At 38.5% G+C, this 19,863-nt stretch overlaps 1 protein-coding gene across 10 annotated transcripts in view; it reads left to right on the plus strand.

The window, feature by feature from the left end:
- The window catches only part of TTC3 (tetratricopeptide repeat domain 3), a 126,845-nt gene that overhangs the window by 63,598 nt on the left and 43,384 nt on the right, over positions 1–19,863 (plus strand). For all 10 annotated transcript variants that reach the window (XM_018052783.1, XM_018052802.1, XM_018052785.1 and 7 more), the window contains 11 exons: positions 84–196; positions 3,556–3,676; positions 5,864–5,986; positions 6,888–6,989; positions 8,502–8,594; positions 9,250–9,314; positions 10,293–10,429; positions 12,467–12,793; positions 15,159–15,410; positions 17,884–17,930; positions 18,906–18,962. In XM_018052783.1, coding sequence (XP_017908272.1) covers positions 84–196; positions 3,556–3,676; positions 5,864–5,986; positions 6,888–6,989; positions 8,502–8,594; positions 9,250–9,314; positions 10,293–10,429; positions 12,467–12,793; positions 15,159–15,410; positions 17,884–17,930; positions 18,906–18,962 — 1,437 coding nt within the window. The remainder of the gene's footprint in view (positions 1–83; positions 197–3,555; positions 3,677–5,863; positions 5,987–6,887; positions 6,990–8,501; positions 8,595–9,249; positions 9,315–10,292; positions 10,430–12,466; positions 12,794–15,158; positions 15,411–17,883; positions 17,931–18,905; positions 18,963–19,863) is intronic.

Consider the following 19,863-nt stretch of genomic DNA (forward strand, 5'->3'; position numbering starts at 1 on the left):
ACAAAAAGAATCAACCTTCAGGTAAAATCTGTTCCCAGCCTTTTTTTCTCTGTAAGTGATCACTGTTCTCATTGCTGCCAAAGGAGTTATCTGAAGCTGAAAACCAATTTAAGAGGATGATTGAACACTACCCCAATGAGGGACTTGATTGCTTGGCCTACTGTGGAATTGGAAAAGTATATTTGAAAAAAAACAGGTTAGTGGAAACTATACTACATTATGCTCTAGGCTGGTAACTCATTTGAAGTCTCATGGGATGATGGCCCCTGTTCTGGAGTGATTTTGACATCTTTTCCTACATACTGTGATAATTGTGTTCACTTTGAGGACTGACATTTCAATATTAATTATTAAAGTCAGCAATTGAGTTACCAGTGCTTTCTAATTTTGAATCTAGTAAGACACTCATTAATAGTGTGGCACAAGAAGTTTTATATTGTATGTTTTGGTATATGCCATTTATAAATTGTGACTGAATTGATATAAATTAATGGTTTACATTACCCCTTCATGGATCACAGCCTTGTGGTGAAGGGGCTTGTTTACTCAGTGAAGCTATGAGCCATGCTGTGCAGGGTCACCCAAGGACGGATCATAGTAAAGAGTTCTGACAAAATGTGGTCCACTGGAGGAGGGAATGGCAAACCATTCCAGTATTCTTCTCCTTCACTGATTATATAATCTTTGTGTGAATCACAACAAACTGGGAAATTCTTTAAAGATGGAAATACCACATCACCTTACCTGTCTCCTGAGAAACCTATGTGCAGGTCAATAAACAACAGTTAGAACCTTACATGGAACAACTGACTGGTTCAAAATCGGGAAAGGAGCATAACAAGGCTGTATTTTGTCACCCTGTTTATATAACTTACATGCAGAGTCAGTTCAGTTTAGTCCCTCAGTCATGTCCAACTCTTTGTGACCCCATGGACTGCAGCATGCCAGGCCTCCCTGTCCATCACCAACTACTGGAGCTTGCTCAAACTCAAGTCCATCGAGTTGGTGATGCCATCCAGCCATCTCATCCTCTGTCGTCCCCTTCTCCTCCTGCCTTCAATCTACATACAGAGTACATCATGCGAAATGCCAGGCTGGATAAATCACAAGCTGGAATCAAGACTGCTGGGAGAAATATCACCAGTCTCAGATATGCAGATGATACCACTCTTAATGGCAGAAAATGAAGAGGAACTAAAGAGCCTCTTAATGAGGGTGAAAGAGGAGAGTAAGAAAGCTGGCTTAAAGCTCAGCTGTCAAAAAAAACTAAGGAAGGTCGTGGCATCCAGTCCCATCACTTCATGGCAGATAGAAGGGGAAAAGTGAAAGCAGTGACAGATTTTATTTTCTTAGGCTCCAAAATCACTGCAGACGGTGACTGCAACCATGAAATTAAAAGATGCTTGCTCCTTGAAAGGAGACCTGTGACAACCTAGACAGTGTATTAAAAAGCAAAGACACTTTGCTGGCAAAGGTCCGTATAGTCTAAGCTATGATTTTTCCAGTAGTCATGTATGGATGCAAGAGTAAAGAAGGCTGAGTGCCAAAGAATTGATGCTTTTGAATTGTTCTGGAGAAGTCCTTAAGAGTCCCTTGGATGGTGAGGAGATCAAACCAGTCAATCCTAAAGGAAAATCAACCCTGAATATTCATTGGAAGGACTGATACTGAAACTGAAGCTCCAGTACTTTGGCCACCTGATGTGAAGAGTGGACTAAATGGAAAAGACCCTGATACTGGGAAAGATTGAGGGCTGGAGGAGAAGCAGGTACCAGGATGAGGTGGTTGGATGGCATCACTTACTATATGAACATGAATTTGAGCAAACTCCGGGAGACAGTGAAGGACCAGGAAGTCTGGCTTGCTGCAGTCACCTATTCTCCCCTCAAAACTTATATGAGGATGGTTTTAATATGAAGTATATATTTGTTGAAAGACATCATGAGTTAGAAGAAAGAAAAAAAAAACTCTCTTCTGAACTTGTAGATGAAGTCCTTACTCAAACATTTAATATATATCTGTTCCCTGTTTCATGTCTTACCTCCCCAAATGTCTATGAGCATTAGGGGACAGGATTATGACTTGAGCTTTCTAAAAAACAAAAACAACTCTCTGTTCCTGCCACTTAAACCCAGTATAGTGGTAGGTATGTTAGATTACTTTTATAAAGAAATAACTTATTGAATATTATTCATAACTTTTAATTATCCTTAAATTTTCATCTTAACTGTTTAGAGGAAATGTTATCAGACCATTGGGACTCTTGAGAACTCAACTTCAGAGGCTATCTAGAACCTTCTTTAAAGGTCTTTAAAGATTAAAGAAATTTCTTTTACTTCCTAAAGCTACTGTCTGACCATCTCATCTCTGTTAAGAATCAGAGGCAGTGAGGATTTTGCAATCATCTCCATGGTAATAACAAATGCAGTTAATTTGAAAGTTTAGTGTAAGTTGTTTAGGACACACCTGTTTAATGCAGTGACCACATGCACATATTCACTAGATCTAGGAAAATAACATAAATGTGTAACATCATGGAGGTTATGATAAGTGAAGAAGTGTTTTACCATTTTGAAAGTCATTTAAAATTTTTAAAAATTTTATTGAAGTATAGTTGATTTATAGTGTTGTGGAAAGGCTTTTAAATTTTAATTTCAAAATAATACAGTTTGGCATCCAGTGACCAATAAGCTAGCTGGTTTTTTTGCTGTTGTAATGTGTAGTCTCTGGTTTAAAATCTTGCTGTTTATAACCATCTTACGGTGGATGGTGGTCTAGCTTTTCTGCAGGTTGAAGTCATCTACACAAAGGTAAAAATGACTTCTTCAATTGGGAGGTGGTTTCAAGATTGAAGAACAGGAGGAAACCTTTTGCTTTTATAGTCTAACAAGAAGAATAGAGACTGGGAGAACCTTATAATTCATTATTCTAGTATTCTTTGGTTGAATGAACTTTGGGAATCTATTGGTATTTTTTTAACTGTAAATTGGCACTAAAACATATCATATTTATGGTAAAACAGTTTACATACACATTTGTTGTGTTCATATAATCAACTGCTTTATAGCTGAAGAAAGATGTCCAGAATACACGAGCTCTTTAAGCAGAGGGATTTTATTATAGCCATTTTAAATGAATCAAGTTAAAAAAAATTTCCCTGTTTATGATTAATTAGTTGAAGTGGACCTATGGTGTTGCACTACAAGGACCTCCTTTAATTAGATTAGTAAATTAAATAAAAATGGAATAATCAAATTTGTTCAGTTTTCTGTTTTAATTGTGGAAAACTTTAAAAAATAAATTACAGCTGTAAATGAACTAGTGTGCACCTACCATAGTAAAGCCAGTGTCCTGGTAGACTGGTGTTTAATTTATATTACTTTAGTAGCGAAGAGTGATGTCTTGGTTTTTGAAGAAAATACGGGTTACTGTGAATATTTCTATGCAGTGATTTGTCAAATGTACTCTTCCTGGTAAGCTTGAAATCTCTGTGCCTTGTGGGGAGTGGAAATTCATGTTACATCTTTAATACCTTCTTTATAATTCTGACTTTAGATTTTTAGAAGCTCTTAATCATTTTGAGAAAGCAAGAACCTTGATCTGTCGTCTTCCTGGAGTGTTAACTTGGCCCACGAGTAATGTGATTATTGAGGAGACTCAGCCAGGGAAGATAAAGGTAATTATTTCTGTAGAACTTCGTACTAACCATAAAAGCTCATCTGCACTCCTGCGCTCTTGACTCAGGTATAAGATGACAGAGAAGTAGTAACACTCTGTCCTCAGCTCCTTCATTTCCCCTTTAAAAACTGGTGGAATCACCAACATTTATTGAGTATTTCCTATTTGCCAATCATACACCTTCCATTTATCATTACCTGTACCTCTTCCAGCAACCCTGTGTGATGAGCACTGTGATTATTCCCATTTGACAGATGAGGAAGATTATGTTTAGACAGATTCATTGATGTGTTCAAGATTAACCAGCTTGGAAATGGTGGAGCTGACTTGATTCCAGGCATTCTGGCTAGAGTGCACTATTGTGTGCTGGCTGTACATAGAGGAAGATTTCACATTATTGTTTCCTTATACTTTCTATAGTTATTCGTATTGTATTTGAAGACCTAAAAAGTATAAATTGGTCTCATGTCCAGAATCATGGGGTGCTTTGCCAGTTCTAGAAAGACTAAATCATGTAACTTGACTGGGATAGGCCTTTACTTGTGGTGAGCTCTGGTGTATACTCAGAACTTGCTTTGAACTAAAGCTTTTATAAGCATAGGAATCAACTCTTACTCTAATTAAAAGTAGCCAAAAGATCTGCATAGGAGTATCTGCCAACAGCTTGTATAAATAGATAATAAATGTGCAAAGTGTTTTCAACAATTAGCCATCAGAGAAATGCAAATAAAAACAGGGTACCACTTCGCACCCATTAGGGTGGCTATAATCAAAAAGACAGTACAAGTGTTGTACAAGGATGTGGAGAAATCAGAACCCCCATACATTGCTATAAAATTTAAAATGGTGGTGCTGCTTTGGAAAACAGTCTGGCAGTTCTTCATTGGTTAAAGATAGAGTTACCGAATGACTGAACAGTTTCAGTTCTAAATATACTGAGACAGGAACACATAAGTTCTCCCAAAAACTTACACATGAATGTTCATAGTAGCATTATTCAAAATAGTCAAAAAGTGGAAAGAACTCAAAGGCCATTAGTTGATGAATGGATAAATAAAATGTGGTGTATCCATATAACACATTTGGCCATAAAAAGGAGTGAAGTAATGATACATACTACAACATAGATGAACCTTGAAAACGTTACGCTGAGTGAAAGCAGCCAGGTACGAAGTGCCAGATACTGTGTGATTCTGTTTAGCTGGAATCTCCACAGTAGGACTTTTTCCTCTGGGGGCTACACCATGTAGCATCTGGAATCTTAGTTGCCCAACCAGGGATCGACCCTGTGCCCCCTGCAATGGAAGCACACAGAGTGTTAACCACTGGCCCTCCAATGAAGTGCTCACAATAGGAAAATCTATATATGAAGGCAGATAGTATATTAGTGGCTGTCAGGGGATAGGGGACTGAGGAAAGATGAGGGATTACTCATGGGTGTGGGATTTCTTGTTGGGTGGTGAAAATGTTTTAAATTTAGGCTATGGTGATGGTTACATGACTCTGAATATACCAACAAACCACTGAACTATACACTTTAAGTGCATGAATTGTATGGTGCATGAATTATATATGAACAAAACTGTTATAAAAAATAAAACAGAGGGACTGTTGGATTTTCCTCTCTTTATTCTGGACTGGGATGGAGGCATTGGAACTATTGATAACAATGAACCATCCTGGGAAGCCTGGCATGAGTCTTGGGGGCTTTGGTGGTAGTGGTGTAATTCTTCAGAGGATGGGCAAGCACAGGTGCAAGCATTCGGGGAGGAGGATGAATGTCAGTGAGTGGTGGGAGGATGTTCCAGGTAAAGTGACTCTGGGCAGAACAGTGGAGTCCTAAGGGTAATTCTACCTCATTAGGCGCCTGTGAATGCTTAAAAGAGGTTTTTAAGAGGTATGTGTTGTAAAATGAGGTTTGAGGATTACAACAAAGGATAAGGTTTTGATTCAGTCTGAAATTCTGAAAATTTTTTGTGCAGTCCTTTTCTTCCATTCTTTTCTCAGCATGTCTCTGTATCAGCCTCTCTCCAGGAGGAAAAACTTTATAAGTTGTATGTAGTTTCTTGGCTAAAAGGCATTTGGTCCTTTCCGTGCTGAAAATATTTTGCTGGCGAGAGATTATTGAAAGAATTTGATTGATGAATTAGTGTTGTTGTATTATTTTTGTTAACTTTTGTTGTAGATGCTGTTAGAAAAATTCGTTGAAGAATGCAGGTTCCCTCCAGTGCCGGATGCCACTTGTTGCTATCAGAAGTGCCATGGATATTCCAAAATTCAGATATATATAACCGATCCAGACTTCAAGGTACAGAATGAGGGTATACCGGGACATGAACTTGCTGAATTGTGCCTGAAAATGGTTTCAGAACAAATTCTTTAATTGGAGCCACCCAAGTTCTCTGCCTTGCTGGCAGCTTTGCGTCCTCTTGTCTGCCTCCTCCCCTGACTTCAGTCTGCAGCACCTCACGTGGGGGCCCAGAGTTCTTGAAATAAACACCGAGGGCAGTGGTGGTGACCTGAGAAGGCAGGCTAACTAATTCCATTTCCGCCTTCTAGCCACTGTTCCATGTAACTGCCTGCTCCTTAGGAGCCCAGGAAACACAGTGAGGTAGTTATCCTGATTTGCTACAGTTCTAATTTCTTACATAATTTGAGTCCAAGAATCTGAAGAATTGAAATCCAAGAATCATTCTGATCACTGAATAACTCCTGGAGACCTAAATCTGAGACTGAGTGTGGCAGTTAATTAAGTGAATAGAACGCTGCACCTTAGTTTATTCAAGAAGATAGAAGCTGCCTGCTGTCCCTCGTTAGTAGTTCAGATGAAATAAAGTTTATAAAGTATTTGATATTTTGTAAACCACTCCAGTATCATCTCCTGGAACACCCCCATGGACAGAGGAGCCTGGTGGGCTGCAGTCCATGGGGTCACAAAGAGTTGGGCACAACTGAGTGACTAACACTTTCACTTCCAAAGGAATATGCAACTGTAAATTGTGGAAATGAATGTCAATCAAGCTCAGTGTTTTCAGCCCTAGGCAATCTGGGGTATGGAAGTACTATACTCCCCTAAGAGGAAATGTGACATCTAGTTATGTCTGCCAGGTGACTGCAGGTCTCTGTCTTATTATGTGTTGTGGGTGTGAAAGAGAGAGTGTATGTAGACATTTTTAAGATGTGAATTAAAAATTATTTTAAAACCCCAGGGTTTTATACGAATCAGCTGTTGCCAGTATTGTAAAATAGAATTTCACATGAACTGCTGGAAGAAGTTAAAAACAACAACCTTCAATGATAAAATTGACAAGGTAAGACAAGATTTTCTGGATTTGTTAATATGCTTATTGGGTATTGATTTTTCTTCCCCAAGAATCTTCAAGAAAAGTCTTAAGTGAATATGAATTTCTCTCTTTGTGTGAGACATAACTAGAAGGTATTAAACTTTTAATGATAAAGTAGAAAGTTTTTGTTTTTCATTTGTACAAGTGTAAAGGCAGTAACCATAGAGGCTTTTAATAAATTGTTGAACCCTCCCCTTTTATGTTGGGAATGTATGATCAAAAATAAATGATTTAATGTTATGATGTAGAATTGGGGCCTCAAATTTTTTATTTTCTAAAAACGTTTGAGATAATTTGTACTAAGAAATCAACTTAAATTTTGTGCTGCCATATTTGGTTGGGGTTTCTCTTAATTAGCGAGATAATTATGTTAATTACCATTAGCCAGATACACTTTGAGAGCAGTCATAGTTTAATAATCTTGATTCATAGACTTTGTTTCTGATCCATATAAACTATGGACTTAAAAAAAGAACCTTACTCTACACTACTTGGCCTCATATAAACCCCTGTCCTTATTGAGGAGGAAAGAATAAAGTGGTTGTGCTAGGTGAATGTTAGCAGAAGTAATTATTCAAGTTTAGTAAAAATAAATGCCCACATTTTACATAGTTTCATGTTGTTATCTGAGGTATGATGATGTGACCAAATAACTGTTGCCGTTGAGTCACTCGTGCTATGTCTTTGTCTCACTTTAATTGAGCTTCTCTAGCTATACCCTCAGGGCAGTGGCGCTGTAGTTCAGACGGCAAAGAATCCATCTGCAATGCAGGAGACCCAGGTTCGATCCCTGGGTCGGGAAGATCCTCTGGAGAAGGGCATGGCAACCTACTCCAGTATTCTTGCCTGGAGGATCCCATGGACAGAGGGGCCTGGTGGGCTACAGTCCACAGGGTTGCAAAGAGTGGGACACAATCACCACTACCACTACCAGCTATACCCATGCCCTTAGTGGTCCTAACCATTCCCCTGGGTTGAAGTACCCTCTGTATATTAGCTTTCACTAGGGTACCTTGAAGTAACTCAACTGTCTCATGACTTAAAGTAAGAAAGGCTTGTTTCTTGCTTACATTACTTGTCTTGCAGTTTTGCAGTTGTTGTCCAGGATTGGGCAGTGGCAGCTCCGGTCTGTGGGGCTGTGGACTTTGTGTTTTAATTGAGGTTGAGGAGTGACTGAGACATGTTCTTGTGATTTAGAGGAAAGAGCAGTGGCCAGTCCACTCAGCGTTCTTAAAGCTTTGGTGTGGATGGTAGCACACGTCAAGGCAGCTCATCTTACATGACCAAGCAAGTCAGGTGGACAGCCCTGCAGCTAGAGGCTTTGGAAGTCAGCTGGCAGTGAGCAGGGACTTTGCAGTGCCTCCTGAAGAAGGTTTTAGATCATATTTTGACTGTTCCTTGGTTAAAATGGCATACATGTGTACATTTATGCCAAGATGTAACCCCCTTCCCCCCCCCCCCCGTTTTTAAATCAAATAGGATTTTCTGCAAGGAATTTGTCTTACTCCTGATTGTAAAGGAATCATTTCAAAGATTATCATCTTCAGCAGTGGTGGTCAAGTTAAATGTGAAGTAAGTAGACCCTGGGGAAATCTCATTAAATAGATAACCAAATTGCTTATACCTTATAAAAGATTATGTAAATTTCCTTGCATTTTCCAGGAACGAAATAGTTACTTAATATAAGAAATTATAGGAAATAATGGGATGTAAGAATGCTGCTTCTCTCTCTTTTTTTTTTTTAATAATAATTTTTTGCAATTAAGGATTCTAGTGTTCTTTTGTCTCCTAAAAGGCAAAGGAGGTTTTTTGCATTTCAGTTTTACTGATTTTACTCCTTTTGATAACCTTGTTTTTTTTAATTTCCAGTAAATATTTTGATGTTGACAAGGTAGAGGATCTTAGGGAGGGAGGAGAGGGTCTTGAGCTGTACCGCGTGGGAGCTATAGGAGTGGGTTGTTGTAATGACATCTGTCATTCATTTGATCTTCTGCTTACTCTAAATTTTTTTTTAACCTCCTTTAACTGTGTGTACTCTCTATTTCTTCTTTTCAGTAAATTGTGTTGCTAAAGTGTTCTGGGCTTTTGTTTGGGTCAGAGTACCATTACTGTTCTCTATCAGTTTGGATGTTGACTCTGCTTTTGAAATGCTTGTTACACTTGTGATTTTATGCTTAATGTCATGGGAGCATGAGACAAATTTTAGATGTCTCTGTTTTATTTAAAGTTTGAACACAAGGTCATTAAAGAAAAGCTTCCTCCAAGACCTATTCTGAAACAGAAATGTTCTAGGTAAGATTTTTAATAATCAGATTAATAATGTCCATTAGAATATGATTCTGTTAAATGTACATTTCTAAATAATGCTATTTTAAAAATTGGCTCAGCACACATATCCAAATAAGTAGTTTTAAAGTGAATTTTATAGGTATTTATAACTTTCAAGACAACCTTGAATAGTTAAATGCTAAAAACTTGAATGAAAAGCATTATTTAGTGATTGAATTTATAAGTAAAATGACATTTGAACTATGAAATGACGTGTTCAGTAGATTTGGCATTTGGATAAAAATTACATATTTATCTCTCAGTTGTTTACTCTTTAATTCCAAAAACATCTTTCCTTTTGTTCTCTTCAGCAAACATTTTGAACCAGTGACTCTTTCTCCTGAAATACTTTAACGAACTGTCAAAATTAGTCACTTTTCTGTTATCTTCTTGTTCAAATAATTCAATCCTTTTTTCTTTTCTTTTTTGCCCTGCTTTTTGTTTTCCACTTTAAGAAGTTATTTTTTTTATCATTGGTGACGAAGAAAAAGCAAAAGAAAAGATGAATTATTTGTTGAAGAGAATTTCTTGTAGCTGTATTGACCAAATTTGAATGTTGTAGATCATTATTGGGTTATGAAAATGATATTTTACTGTGGAAATGAGTATTTACATGTATTATCTTGCATAGTAATTTTTTACTATTCCTCTTTACCCTAATGGTATCTTCTATACATGGGGATAATATCTGTATGATCTATATGTGCATCCTTAATTAGAAATCCCTTAGTCATTGATGTTCTTGTTTTTATGAAATACAAGTACGCTTGTTTTGACTGAATTGACCATGTGTCAAAAATTTTTGATATTGAACAGAGGATATAGTCCCAAGTTCTAACTAAAAAAGAAAACTTGGAAAATGGCTTCTACAATAGGCAAAGGAAAGTAGTTGATTGAGTTCATAACAAAGGTGAATTGTCACTAATTGTAATTATTTATCAGCCTAGAGAAGTTGAGGCTGAAAGAAGACAAAAAATTGAAACGAAAGCTCCAAAAAAAGGAAGCAAAAAAATTAGCACAAGAAAGACTGGAAGAGGACCTAAGGGAAAGTAACCCACCAAAAACTGAAGAGCAGAGAGGTATGCTGGGAGTCTGAGGCATGATGAGAATCTCATATTCGTGCTTAAAAGTGTGTATACAAATATTCATCTTGTTGGGCTTTATGTTAATACTTAAATTGAATTGAAATTTAGATTTCCCTTGGTATTTTAATACTATCACCATCTTTTGATTATCCTGAGATGGGAAGGGGTGTAGTGTAAGGAACATTGAATTTAGAAGTAATATACAGGAATTGAAAACACTTTCCTGCCACTTACACAGGGCAAATTGTCTCAGTTCCCTTATCTCCAATGTGAACGTGAAAATAGTATTTGAAATTCCACACATATGTTTGAACTGTAAATTAGCCACTGATTATCTGCAGTATGCTGCTTCACGTAAAGAAGCCATTCATATAAGATGCCAGAGAGATTACCTCGTGTTTTATGCTCATCTTGTCAGCATTCCCTGATCAACATGGGAGCAGTCTCAGTGATTTACTGTCCCTGTGGACACATTTACTTTCGAGTTTTGTGGGTTTGTTTTTTTTTTAATGTATGGTTTTAGGTGTACAACATAATGATTTGATATTTCTATATATTGCAAAATGATTACCACAATAAATCCAGTTAACATCCACCACCATACATACAGAATTTTTTTTTCATGATGAGAACTTTCAAGGTCTACATGCAAATACACGAAACAGTATTATTAACTATAGTCATTGTACTGTGCACTGTATCCCTAGGACTACTTTCAGTTTTAAGTTAAAGTAAATTATTCTTATTTTCTACTCTGATGACTGTGGTCAGCATTAATATTTCCTCTTGCTATCTTTGTTTTTCATCTTGTTGTAGTTTAGTCACTAAGTCATGTCTGACTTTTTGCAACTCCATGGACTGTAGCACACCAGGCTTCCCTGTCCTTTACTATCTCCCAGAGTTTGCTCAGACTCATGTCCATTGAGTCATTGATGCCATCCAACCATCTCATCCTCTGTCACCCCCTTCTCCTCCTGCCCTCAATCTTTCCCAGCATCAGTGTCTTTTCCAAAGAGTCGGCTCTTTGCATCAGGTGGCCAGAGTATTAGAGTTTCAGCATCAATCCTTCTAATGAATATTCAGGGTTGATTTCCTTTAGGATTGACTGGTTATTCCATTAATGTTTCAGAAATCAATTGGAACTGTCTTTTACTGAAAAAAATTTCAGGGAACATCATTTACTTTATATATTTTTTGTATTTGTATGTTATTTACTGTATTAGCATCAAGAGGTTAAATGGCCACTTTTTGGGGGGAAATGCCTGGGTAGGAAGATGCACTTTTGAGATACTGCAATCAGTAACTCCACAGGTCTATGATTTAGGATTCAGCAGTAAGATAAATAACACATATTTATCCAAATTCAACCAAATATTGTTTTTATACCTGAAGCGATGATCCCTTCAACTCAAGGGGGAAAAAAAAGCTTTACATTTATGCCTGAAACATACTCATTGAATGTAAAATTTGAGTAGTTGATAAGGCTCAGTTAAGATTGTTGTGGAAAGTAACCTTATTTTAGAGGAACTAAATTTTTAGATGTTACATGAGTAGTACCAGTGTAGGAAATAAGAAACTTGATATGTTTGATTTACTGTGAAGTTTCATGTCTTTTAAAGGTACTTTTAAAGTTAAATACTTTATATATCTAATTTAAAAGTTCTTAGGTTATTTAAAACAACATAAAGAATACATCTGAGTCACGGATTATATTGCTGTGTAATTCCCTAGTGGCCCAGACAGTAAAGAATTTGCCAGCAACGGAGGAGATATGGGTTTGATCCTTGGGTTGGGAGTATCCCCTGGAGAAGGGAATGGCTACCTAGTCTAGTATTCTTGCCGGAGAATTCCATGGATAGAGGACCCTAGCAAGGCTCCAGTCCACAGCGTCTCAAAGAGTCAGACACAACTCAGTGACAAGCACTTTGACTTCACTTTCACACACAGTGTTAGGTTAAGTTTTTCACAGTTTATGTTTTTGCAAATTGGTCCTCTTTCTCCTTTTTACTGTCCACTGTTATTTATCCTTAGAAACTATCAACCGTGTCCAAAGTTGCCAGTTCCTTGATGACAGAATTCTGCAGTGCATAAAGCAGTACGCTGACAAGATTAAGTCCGGGATACTGAATACTTCCAAGCTTCTCAAAGAATTGCTTTCTTGGAAGGTTTTAACCACAGAAGACTACACAACGTGTTTTTCTAGCAGAAATTTCCTGAATGAAGCAGTGGACTATGTTATTCGTCATTTGATCCAGGAAAAGAACAGAGTAAAGACAAGGGTATTTCTGCATGTTTTGAGTGAGCTTAAAGAAGTGGAGCCAAAACTAGCCACCTGGATCCAGAAACTTAATAGCTTTGGTATGTCTCTTAATTGTAGAGATGCAGTTTCGTAGGAGGATAAATACAGATCTCTGAATCCTTGTTGATTTTACTATCATTTATGATTTTTTTAAATGTGGAACTACAAATTTGTATGGTTGAAGAACACTGTTTCCTGAAGTTCACAATTTTTGGGTTACCTTGTAGATAAGTTGACTTCCCTGATGGCTTACATGGTCAAGTGTCTGCCTACAGTGCGGGAGACCTAGGTTTAGTCCCTGGGTCAGGAACATCTTCTGGAGAAGGAAATGACAACCCACTCCAATACTCTTGCTTGGAAAATCCCATGGACAGAGGAACCTTTTAGGCTACAGTCCATGGGGTCGTAAAGAGTCGGATGCGACTGAGCAACTTCACTTTCTTTCTATAGAAAGGTTACCTTGTGCTTTTGTGAAAGATGTCAGTAAGAAAGTCTAGTCCTGTGTTATGCTCAGCTATTGTCAGTATGTTAACTTCGTGACTACCAGGCACTCCCCTCAGTGAATAGCACCCCTTGGAGTCAGCTGCGCAGGGGTGCCCTCTGTGAAGAGTTTGGAGGGGAGAGTGGATGGAGCTATGGATGATTGGTTAGGATAGCCTATGGCAGATCTGTATCTGAGAATCAAGAGAAATGTTCTGGGGCCGACCTTCAGCAGCGTGAATCACAGGATCATAAAACTCTGGCGCTCTGTCCTGATTTTCCTAGTTTGGTTGAGGAAGAACCTTCGAGCAGGCTCTTTACCAGACCTACTCAGGGACCATGGAAGGCAGTGGCAGAGAAAGCTGCCAACTGACCCTAGAGGATGAGGTCCTTGGGCACCGACCGTGGCCTTGTTTGTCCTGGTGACCGAGGTGGCCACTTCCTAGCCCAGTAGACAATTCAGTCGGCAGCTATTGGATAAAGGCTAGCGGGAGCCATAGCAGCGGCCCGTAGAGGTTGCCAGCCTGGCTTGCCTTAGAGACGGGAGCTGATGGAACACTAGTTTCAGAGAATATACTGGTAAGTGTCTGCCAGGAGGCACAGTGAGGTGGCAGGACACTTGCTGTGATTGGTGACTAATGTTGCTGCTGTGGACATACATCTCCACGGGCTCCTGGCCCCATAAAACTAGTCCCAAGCGACACTGCCATTAGTGTCTGCTAGACAGGCAAGGAAATGATAAAATGTTTGATATTTCTTACTTTAATTTGCTTTATTTAACAAAGATTAATTTAAATTGAGTAGGAGCGGGGTTAACATTTCAGTACTAGGTATTATCTGCTGCCTTCCTCTCATTGAGCACACACTCTGATTTGAGCTGTATTTGGAGATTTGAATGTGGTATTTCTTCATCCGTGATTCCCTTAAACCTTGTATCATGTGAGTATTTCACATGGTCGCTGATTCTTGTGTTTAAATACACTGATATGTAACATGACCTCTGCAAAGCTGTTGCATCTGGAAGGCTCAGCCGTCTGGGGTAGTTTTGACTTGGCAGGCTCTGCTTCATTTGCAGACTGAGAACCTGTGCCCCGTCCAGTGTTAGCGATGTAGGGGGAGTGAGCAGAGCCAGTCCTTGCTTTTGGTGGCTGTGTTAGCACGCAGTAGGGGCTCACCTCCTTTTAGTAGTAGTGCATGAGGGTGCAGCCACCCCTTCCTCTGGAGTTGTAGAAGCGGGAGGAAGATCGGGAATAGTGACTACCTGGAATCTCGTGAGGAGGATAAGGGGCCACGGTGTTCGAGGGGGTGAGGTGCATTCTTGAAGGTGTCGGATGAAGAGTTCACACATTTTCTGTTTTAAAGGCATTTGGAAAGTTCCATAGATTATTGATATTTTGTTATTATAGAATATATGTAGAAAAGCATTGTAAAATCTAGCTAGCTTGTACTAATTGGAATGAAAATCATTATAAAGTAGTGAAAAGTTACTGTTATATTTTTAGAGGAATTTAATGCCTTTAAAAAATTCCTTTTCTGGGCCTTCCCTGGTGGTCCAGTGGTGAAGACTCCATGCTCCCAGGTTCCGATCCCTGGTCAGGGAACTAGATCCCTCATGCCACAACTAAGACTCAGCAGAAATAAATAAGAATAAATACTAAAAAATTTGTTTTTTCCTAAGTCTAATAAAAATAGCTAGAATAATAGAAGCCTTTGGCCCACCTTTTTCAACTAATAGGTAAGAAATACTGTATTTAGCATATTCATGTGAAATGGTGTTTCTAAAATCCATAATAGCTTGAATAAGTTTATTCTCAAGTATTTAAATGTTTTCACTGAAAATGTAAGCAAACTATAATAGAACTGCTTTCCAAGATGTGAAACTGAATGTAATTTTATAGCAAATAGTCCTCCCTTCTTCTGACTTGGGTTTTGTTTTTATTATAGGCTTAGATGCCACAGGACCTTTCTTTTCTCGTTATGGGGCTCCTCTTAAGGAGCTTGATTTTAGCATCATGACTTTTCTCTGGAATGAGAAATATGGTCATAAGCTAGGCTCTATAGAAGGAAAGCAACTTGATTATTTCTATGAGCCTACGTCACTGAAGGAAGCGCGGTGTTTAATATGGCTGCTGGAAGAACACAGAGACAAGTTCCCAGCACTGCATAATGCCCTGGACGAGTTCTTTGATATAATGGGTATGTGGACAGTTTCGATTTGTGTCTAAGGAAAAAGTCTTCAAAGGATCTAGCTTACTTAGATACTTAACAAAGAAAATAATGAAAATCATTATGCTACATCTGGCTTATTTGGGGAAGTTAGTATTAAGAACAGTGATTTTTTTTCATATACTAAAGCCTTTTTACTCTATGGATCTCAGTGTTGTCAGGGCACTCAGATGGATACATTACATGGACTATTCTCATTGTAGGTGTTGTGACAGTGTCATGGCAAAGATGACATATATATTAAGGGAATGAGGTTTCTTAGGAAATGGTTTGATTTTTAGCATTCAAGGAAACATTGGCCTGTAGAAGGAGGCAGTGTTTGCAGAATCTAGAACAGATAGCATATCTGCTGTGATGGGAAGAGCCCAGAGCTGGGAGTCAGAAAAGGAGGCTGTAGCCCAGCTACACCCCTAACTCAGTTCATTAGAAATCTTTTACTGCTGCCTTCAACCCCTTGTGCTAGGTGTGATAACAGGGAATTCAGAAATGCTTACACTAGTCCTTGCCCTCAGGACCTTATGTTTAGAAAAAGGAGTAAAATGAATATACAAGTAACTATAATATGGGAGATGAGAGGGCCAGGAAAAGTGCTGAGCGGTTCCCCTCCTCGGGAAGAGGAAATTTTTGGTGCAGGGGTAGAGTCCATGCCCGGCTGTGAACATGAAGGTGGATATGATAGTTGACATCCAGAGTTAGACACGTTCTTCAATTCGGAAATTAAATTTCTTATCTTTGGTACTACATGTATCTCTTAGGATACTGTCTCTCCCTGCCCTCTTCCTTTTCCCTTCTCATCAGACTTGTGCTTTATGTATTGTCAGGAGTTAGACTCAAATTTCATGCTATTTGTTTTAAAGGGTACATGAAAAGATTTTGGCCTTGTACTAAAGAGTTACACATTATGAAATTCAGATACAATATAAGAAACTGAAAAGCTTACTTTCGTTGTGGTTCTTAGGAGAGAACACACTCAGATATAGGTGGCTTTATTTTCCAGGGACACTGCTTCATGACTGGGGATGACATGCTTCTTGATATCCTGGATTGATTGCTCTCAGCTTGCTGCTGCTGGGAATAAAATGCTTTTCTGGGACTGAGCTTACAAAACTTGATGCATGTTTGGATCACATCAAGGACAATTCCAGAGGACACAATTCCCTTTCATTGTGCATTTTCTCTGGTTCTTGTGTTCTGTGCCTGAAAAACCCAATCCATCTAGCTGTGAGTTTCTCTGCTCTCAGTCATTGAGTTGCAAGCCACCAACCAAATGACCAGCCAACAGATTTTCAAGTCCACTACCTCTGCCTGTCACCCTTACCCCAACATTTTCAATTTTATCTCCTTTCATTTAAAGGAACAATTACAGTGGTTAAAAACTTCTCAAAATCCACTGATCTTATAAATTAACAGTGCTCAATAACATCACCAGTGCTGTGATAATTGGGAGACCCAAACTCTCTCTTGGATCCCATGTGCATAACTCTCTCTTGAAATGGCTTAAGCCACATGAGATTTATCTCAGATAATAATGCTTTATGTATTGTTTTCAGTCAGGAAATGCTGAAATTGGTCTTGAACCTTCCTCTTGCCTTTTACCCCTTACTTAGTTTGTTGCCAAGTCAAATAAGCTGTATTCTTGATCTGCGCTTCCCTGTCTATCTCCATTTCCCTAGGCCAGGATCTTAATAACCTTTCCATGATCTCAGTAGTCCCCAACAGGTCTCCGTGCCTCTGACCCTCCCACTCCAAACCTTTCTCTCACACTGCTTCTGCTGACTCTTCTAGAACATCTGTCTGATCCTCTAAGTAGTCTCTTTGGGAAACCCTTCCTTTTGCCTGCAGGTTGAAGTCACAGTGTCTGTCTGGACTCAGCAGCGTGCTCCCGTCTCCCCACGGAATGTACACTTCATTTCCTCTGCGCCCAAACCTGCCTTGTGCTGTCCCTGCTCACATCCAGCCTCTTGCTTACTCATCCGAAGTCCTCTGTTCCCCACAGCCCTCCCTGACCCTTCCTTGGGCTGCTCCCCTTGAAGACGCCATTCCTCTGTCAGCTTTGTTTCCACTGCATTTACTGTGGCCTTTAGCACACTAGGCTGTGGTGTTTGCCTCTCTTGTGTAGTTTGCAGAACGTGAGCTTATTGATGGTAGGGACTTTTCTATACATTTCTGTATTCCCAGCACCTAGCATGCATAGAGTTTGGTATCTAGAAAAAACTCAAGTTGTACTAAGTTAGATTGAAATTTCGTGATTCTTAGTAGTTGGTTTTCCACTGAGTCAGCCATTTTGCTCTTGGTTTCTAAACTAAACTGTGTCAAAGCCAAATAAGGAGTAGGACATAGTGGATGTTAGTAGTATCTGGGTGGTTTTCTTTAAGGACTTCGTGTATCGTGCGGCAATATAAACCTTTCGTTTCCTTACAAAACCATCTGTATCTTCTAACAGACAGCCGCTGCACTGTGTTAAGGAAACAGGACAGTGGTGACGTGCCAGTAAGTTACCCTGTTGTTTTCGATGTCATATTCTAATTTGTGTCAGCCAGAGGAGGAGGGGAGGACCCAGCGTTTGTTTATATCCCAGGAGGCACTGCAGACCCAAATCTTGAGGACTTCGGGGTAACATGGCCATTTTCTCAGAAAGAGTAATCCCAGTCTTCTTGGAACAACAGACAGCACACTCTGCAGCTTAAATTAGACAGTATGCATAAATTTTCACAACTAATGAATGTTAATCATAGACATAGGAAGGGAGTTCTTGAGTCATCTGATGGCATAAAAATAAAATATTAACCTTGTAATGATTAAAATTATGTTTTGTTCTGTAAGGAAAACAAATGGACTTTGAGTGGCTTATAATTGAGCTTAAAAAGTTAAAATAATTCCAGAGCTGTCTTCCTTAATTAGTTTGTGGCAGTTTTCGAACAGAGACATACTTGTTTAATGATTTTTTTAGGATCACGTTGTCTGTACTTAAAATTTTGTCTTCATTCAGTCAGATCCTATCTGGCTGACTGTGGAAGCACAGATGACATGACCCCAAGGGAAGTTGGATGCTGCTTCTAATTTCACTGTTGGTCCCCTGGTGTCTGGCCAAGTGCAGAATGTCTAGTTTGGTTAGTAAAGAAAAATCATTAAAATGTGATAAGCACATAGCTGAAATTACTTTATAAATCTCATCAATTACTTGAAATGGCATAAACCTTGTTGAAAATGAGTACCAGCATCTTAAGTTGGAACGATTAATTTTAGTTAATATAGCATTAGGTGTCATTTAGCATTTTTCTTATTTTCTATTATAAATCAAAACATTGGGGCTTAACACACTAAAGTGTTAATTTTTGGTAAACATTTTATGTACTTCAACGTAGGACCAGTCTATGAAAATCAAAATGGTATCTTTATAATATATGGTAGCTTCATAATATTATTATTTGAGTGTTCAATAATTTTTTTTTTTTTACTTTTTAGTTTAATTTTACCAAGATAAAAAACAAAGGCAAGAAAAAGAAGCCAAAAGATTCAAAGGTATGGAATATTTTCTGTATTGTTTCTTAATTGAGTTTATAAATAAGAATTAATTAGTTCTTGGGATGTTTTGAAGAACTTTGTAGAGAAAGACTTTCTAGGCTTTAAAGATGTTTTGTGAGTTTCCTACATTTTGAGGAAGTTAAAGTTTCATGTCGTATGTAAGTAATTCTTAACAGAGACTATTATCCTTTTCATTTTCTAGGTTTTTCCTAGTGAAATCATTGTCATAATGTAGCACTTTTTATGGCTGTTCATCAGTGTGACCAGGGCTGCTTTGACATCAGGCAGACCTGGGTTCTTAACCTTGGTTCTACCAATTATTATTTTTATTATCTCTGTGACCTTGGGCAAATTGACTTCCCTGTGCCCTCATGTCATTATCTGTATGACAAGACATGATGCATATTATTATTAATTAATGGGATTATTACCTAAATATTCAAAGTAAAAATGCTGAGACTTCCCTGGTGGTCCAGTGGTTAAGCCTTCACTTTCCAGTGCCTGGGGAGAGGATTCAGTCCCTGGTTGGGCAGCTAAGATCCCACATGCCTTATAGCCAAAAAACACCAGACCATGAACAAGAGGAACCAGTATTATAACAAATTCAATAAAGACTTAAGAAAAAAAAAGCTAAATACTAACCATCATGGCAGAGCCTCAGAATTGATAGACTCCTTCCTTCCGCTCACCTAAAGCTCTGCTTCAAGCCCGTGAGATGACTGGGGCATTACTTTTAAGTCTTACGGTGGGTTCTTAATGGCTATCACACATTTGCAGGATCAAATGGGAGGCAAGGGTTGAAAATAGGGGTGGATAATAGTAGCTTAAAAGTTCCAGTACAACTTTTGTTTTTCTCTTTGACTATATATCTGTAGTTTATCTAAAATGAGAGTTTCCA

This window comes from Capra hircus, chromosome 1, assembly GCF_001704415.2.
Source record: "Capra hircus breed San Clemente chromosome 1, ASM170441v1, whole genome shotgun sequence".
NCBI classification, from domain to species: Eukaryota; Metazoa; Chordata; class Mammalia; order Artiodactyla; family Bovidae; genus Capra; species Capra hircus.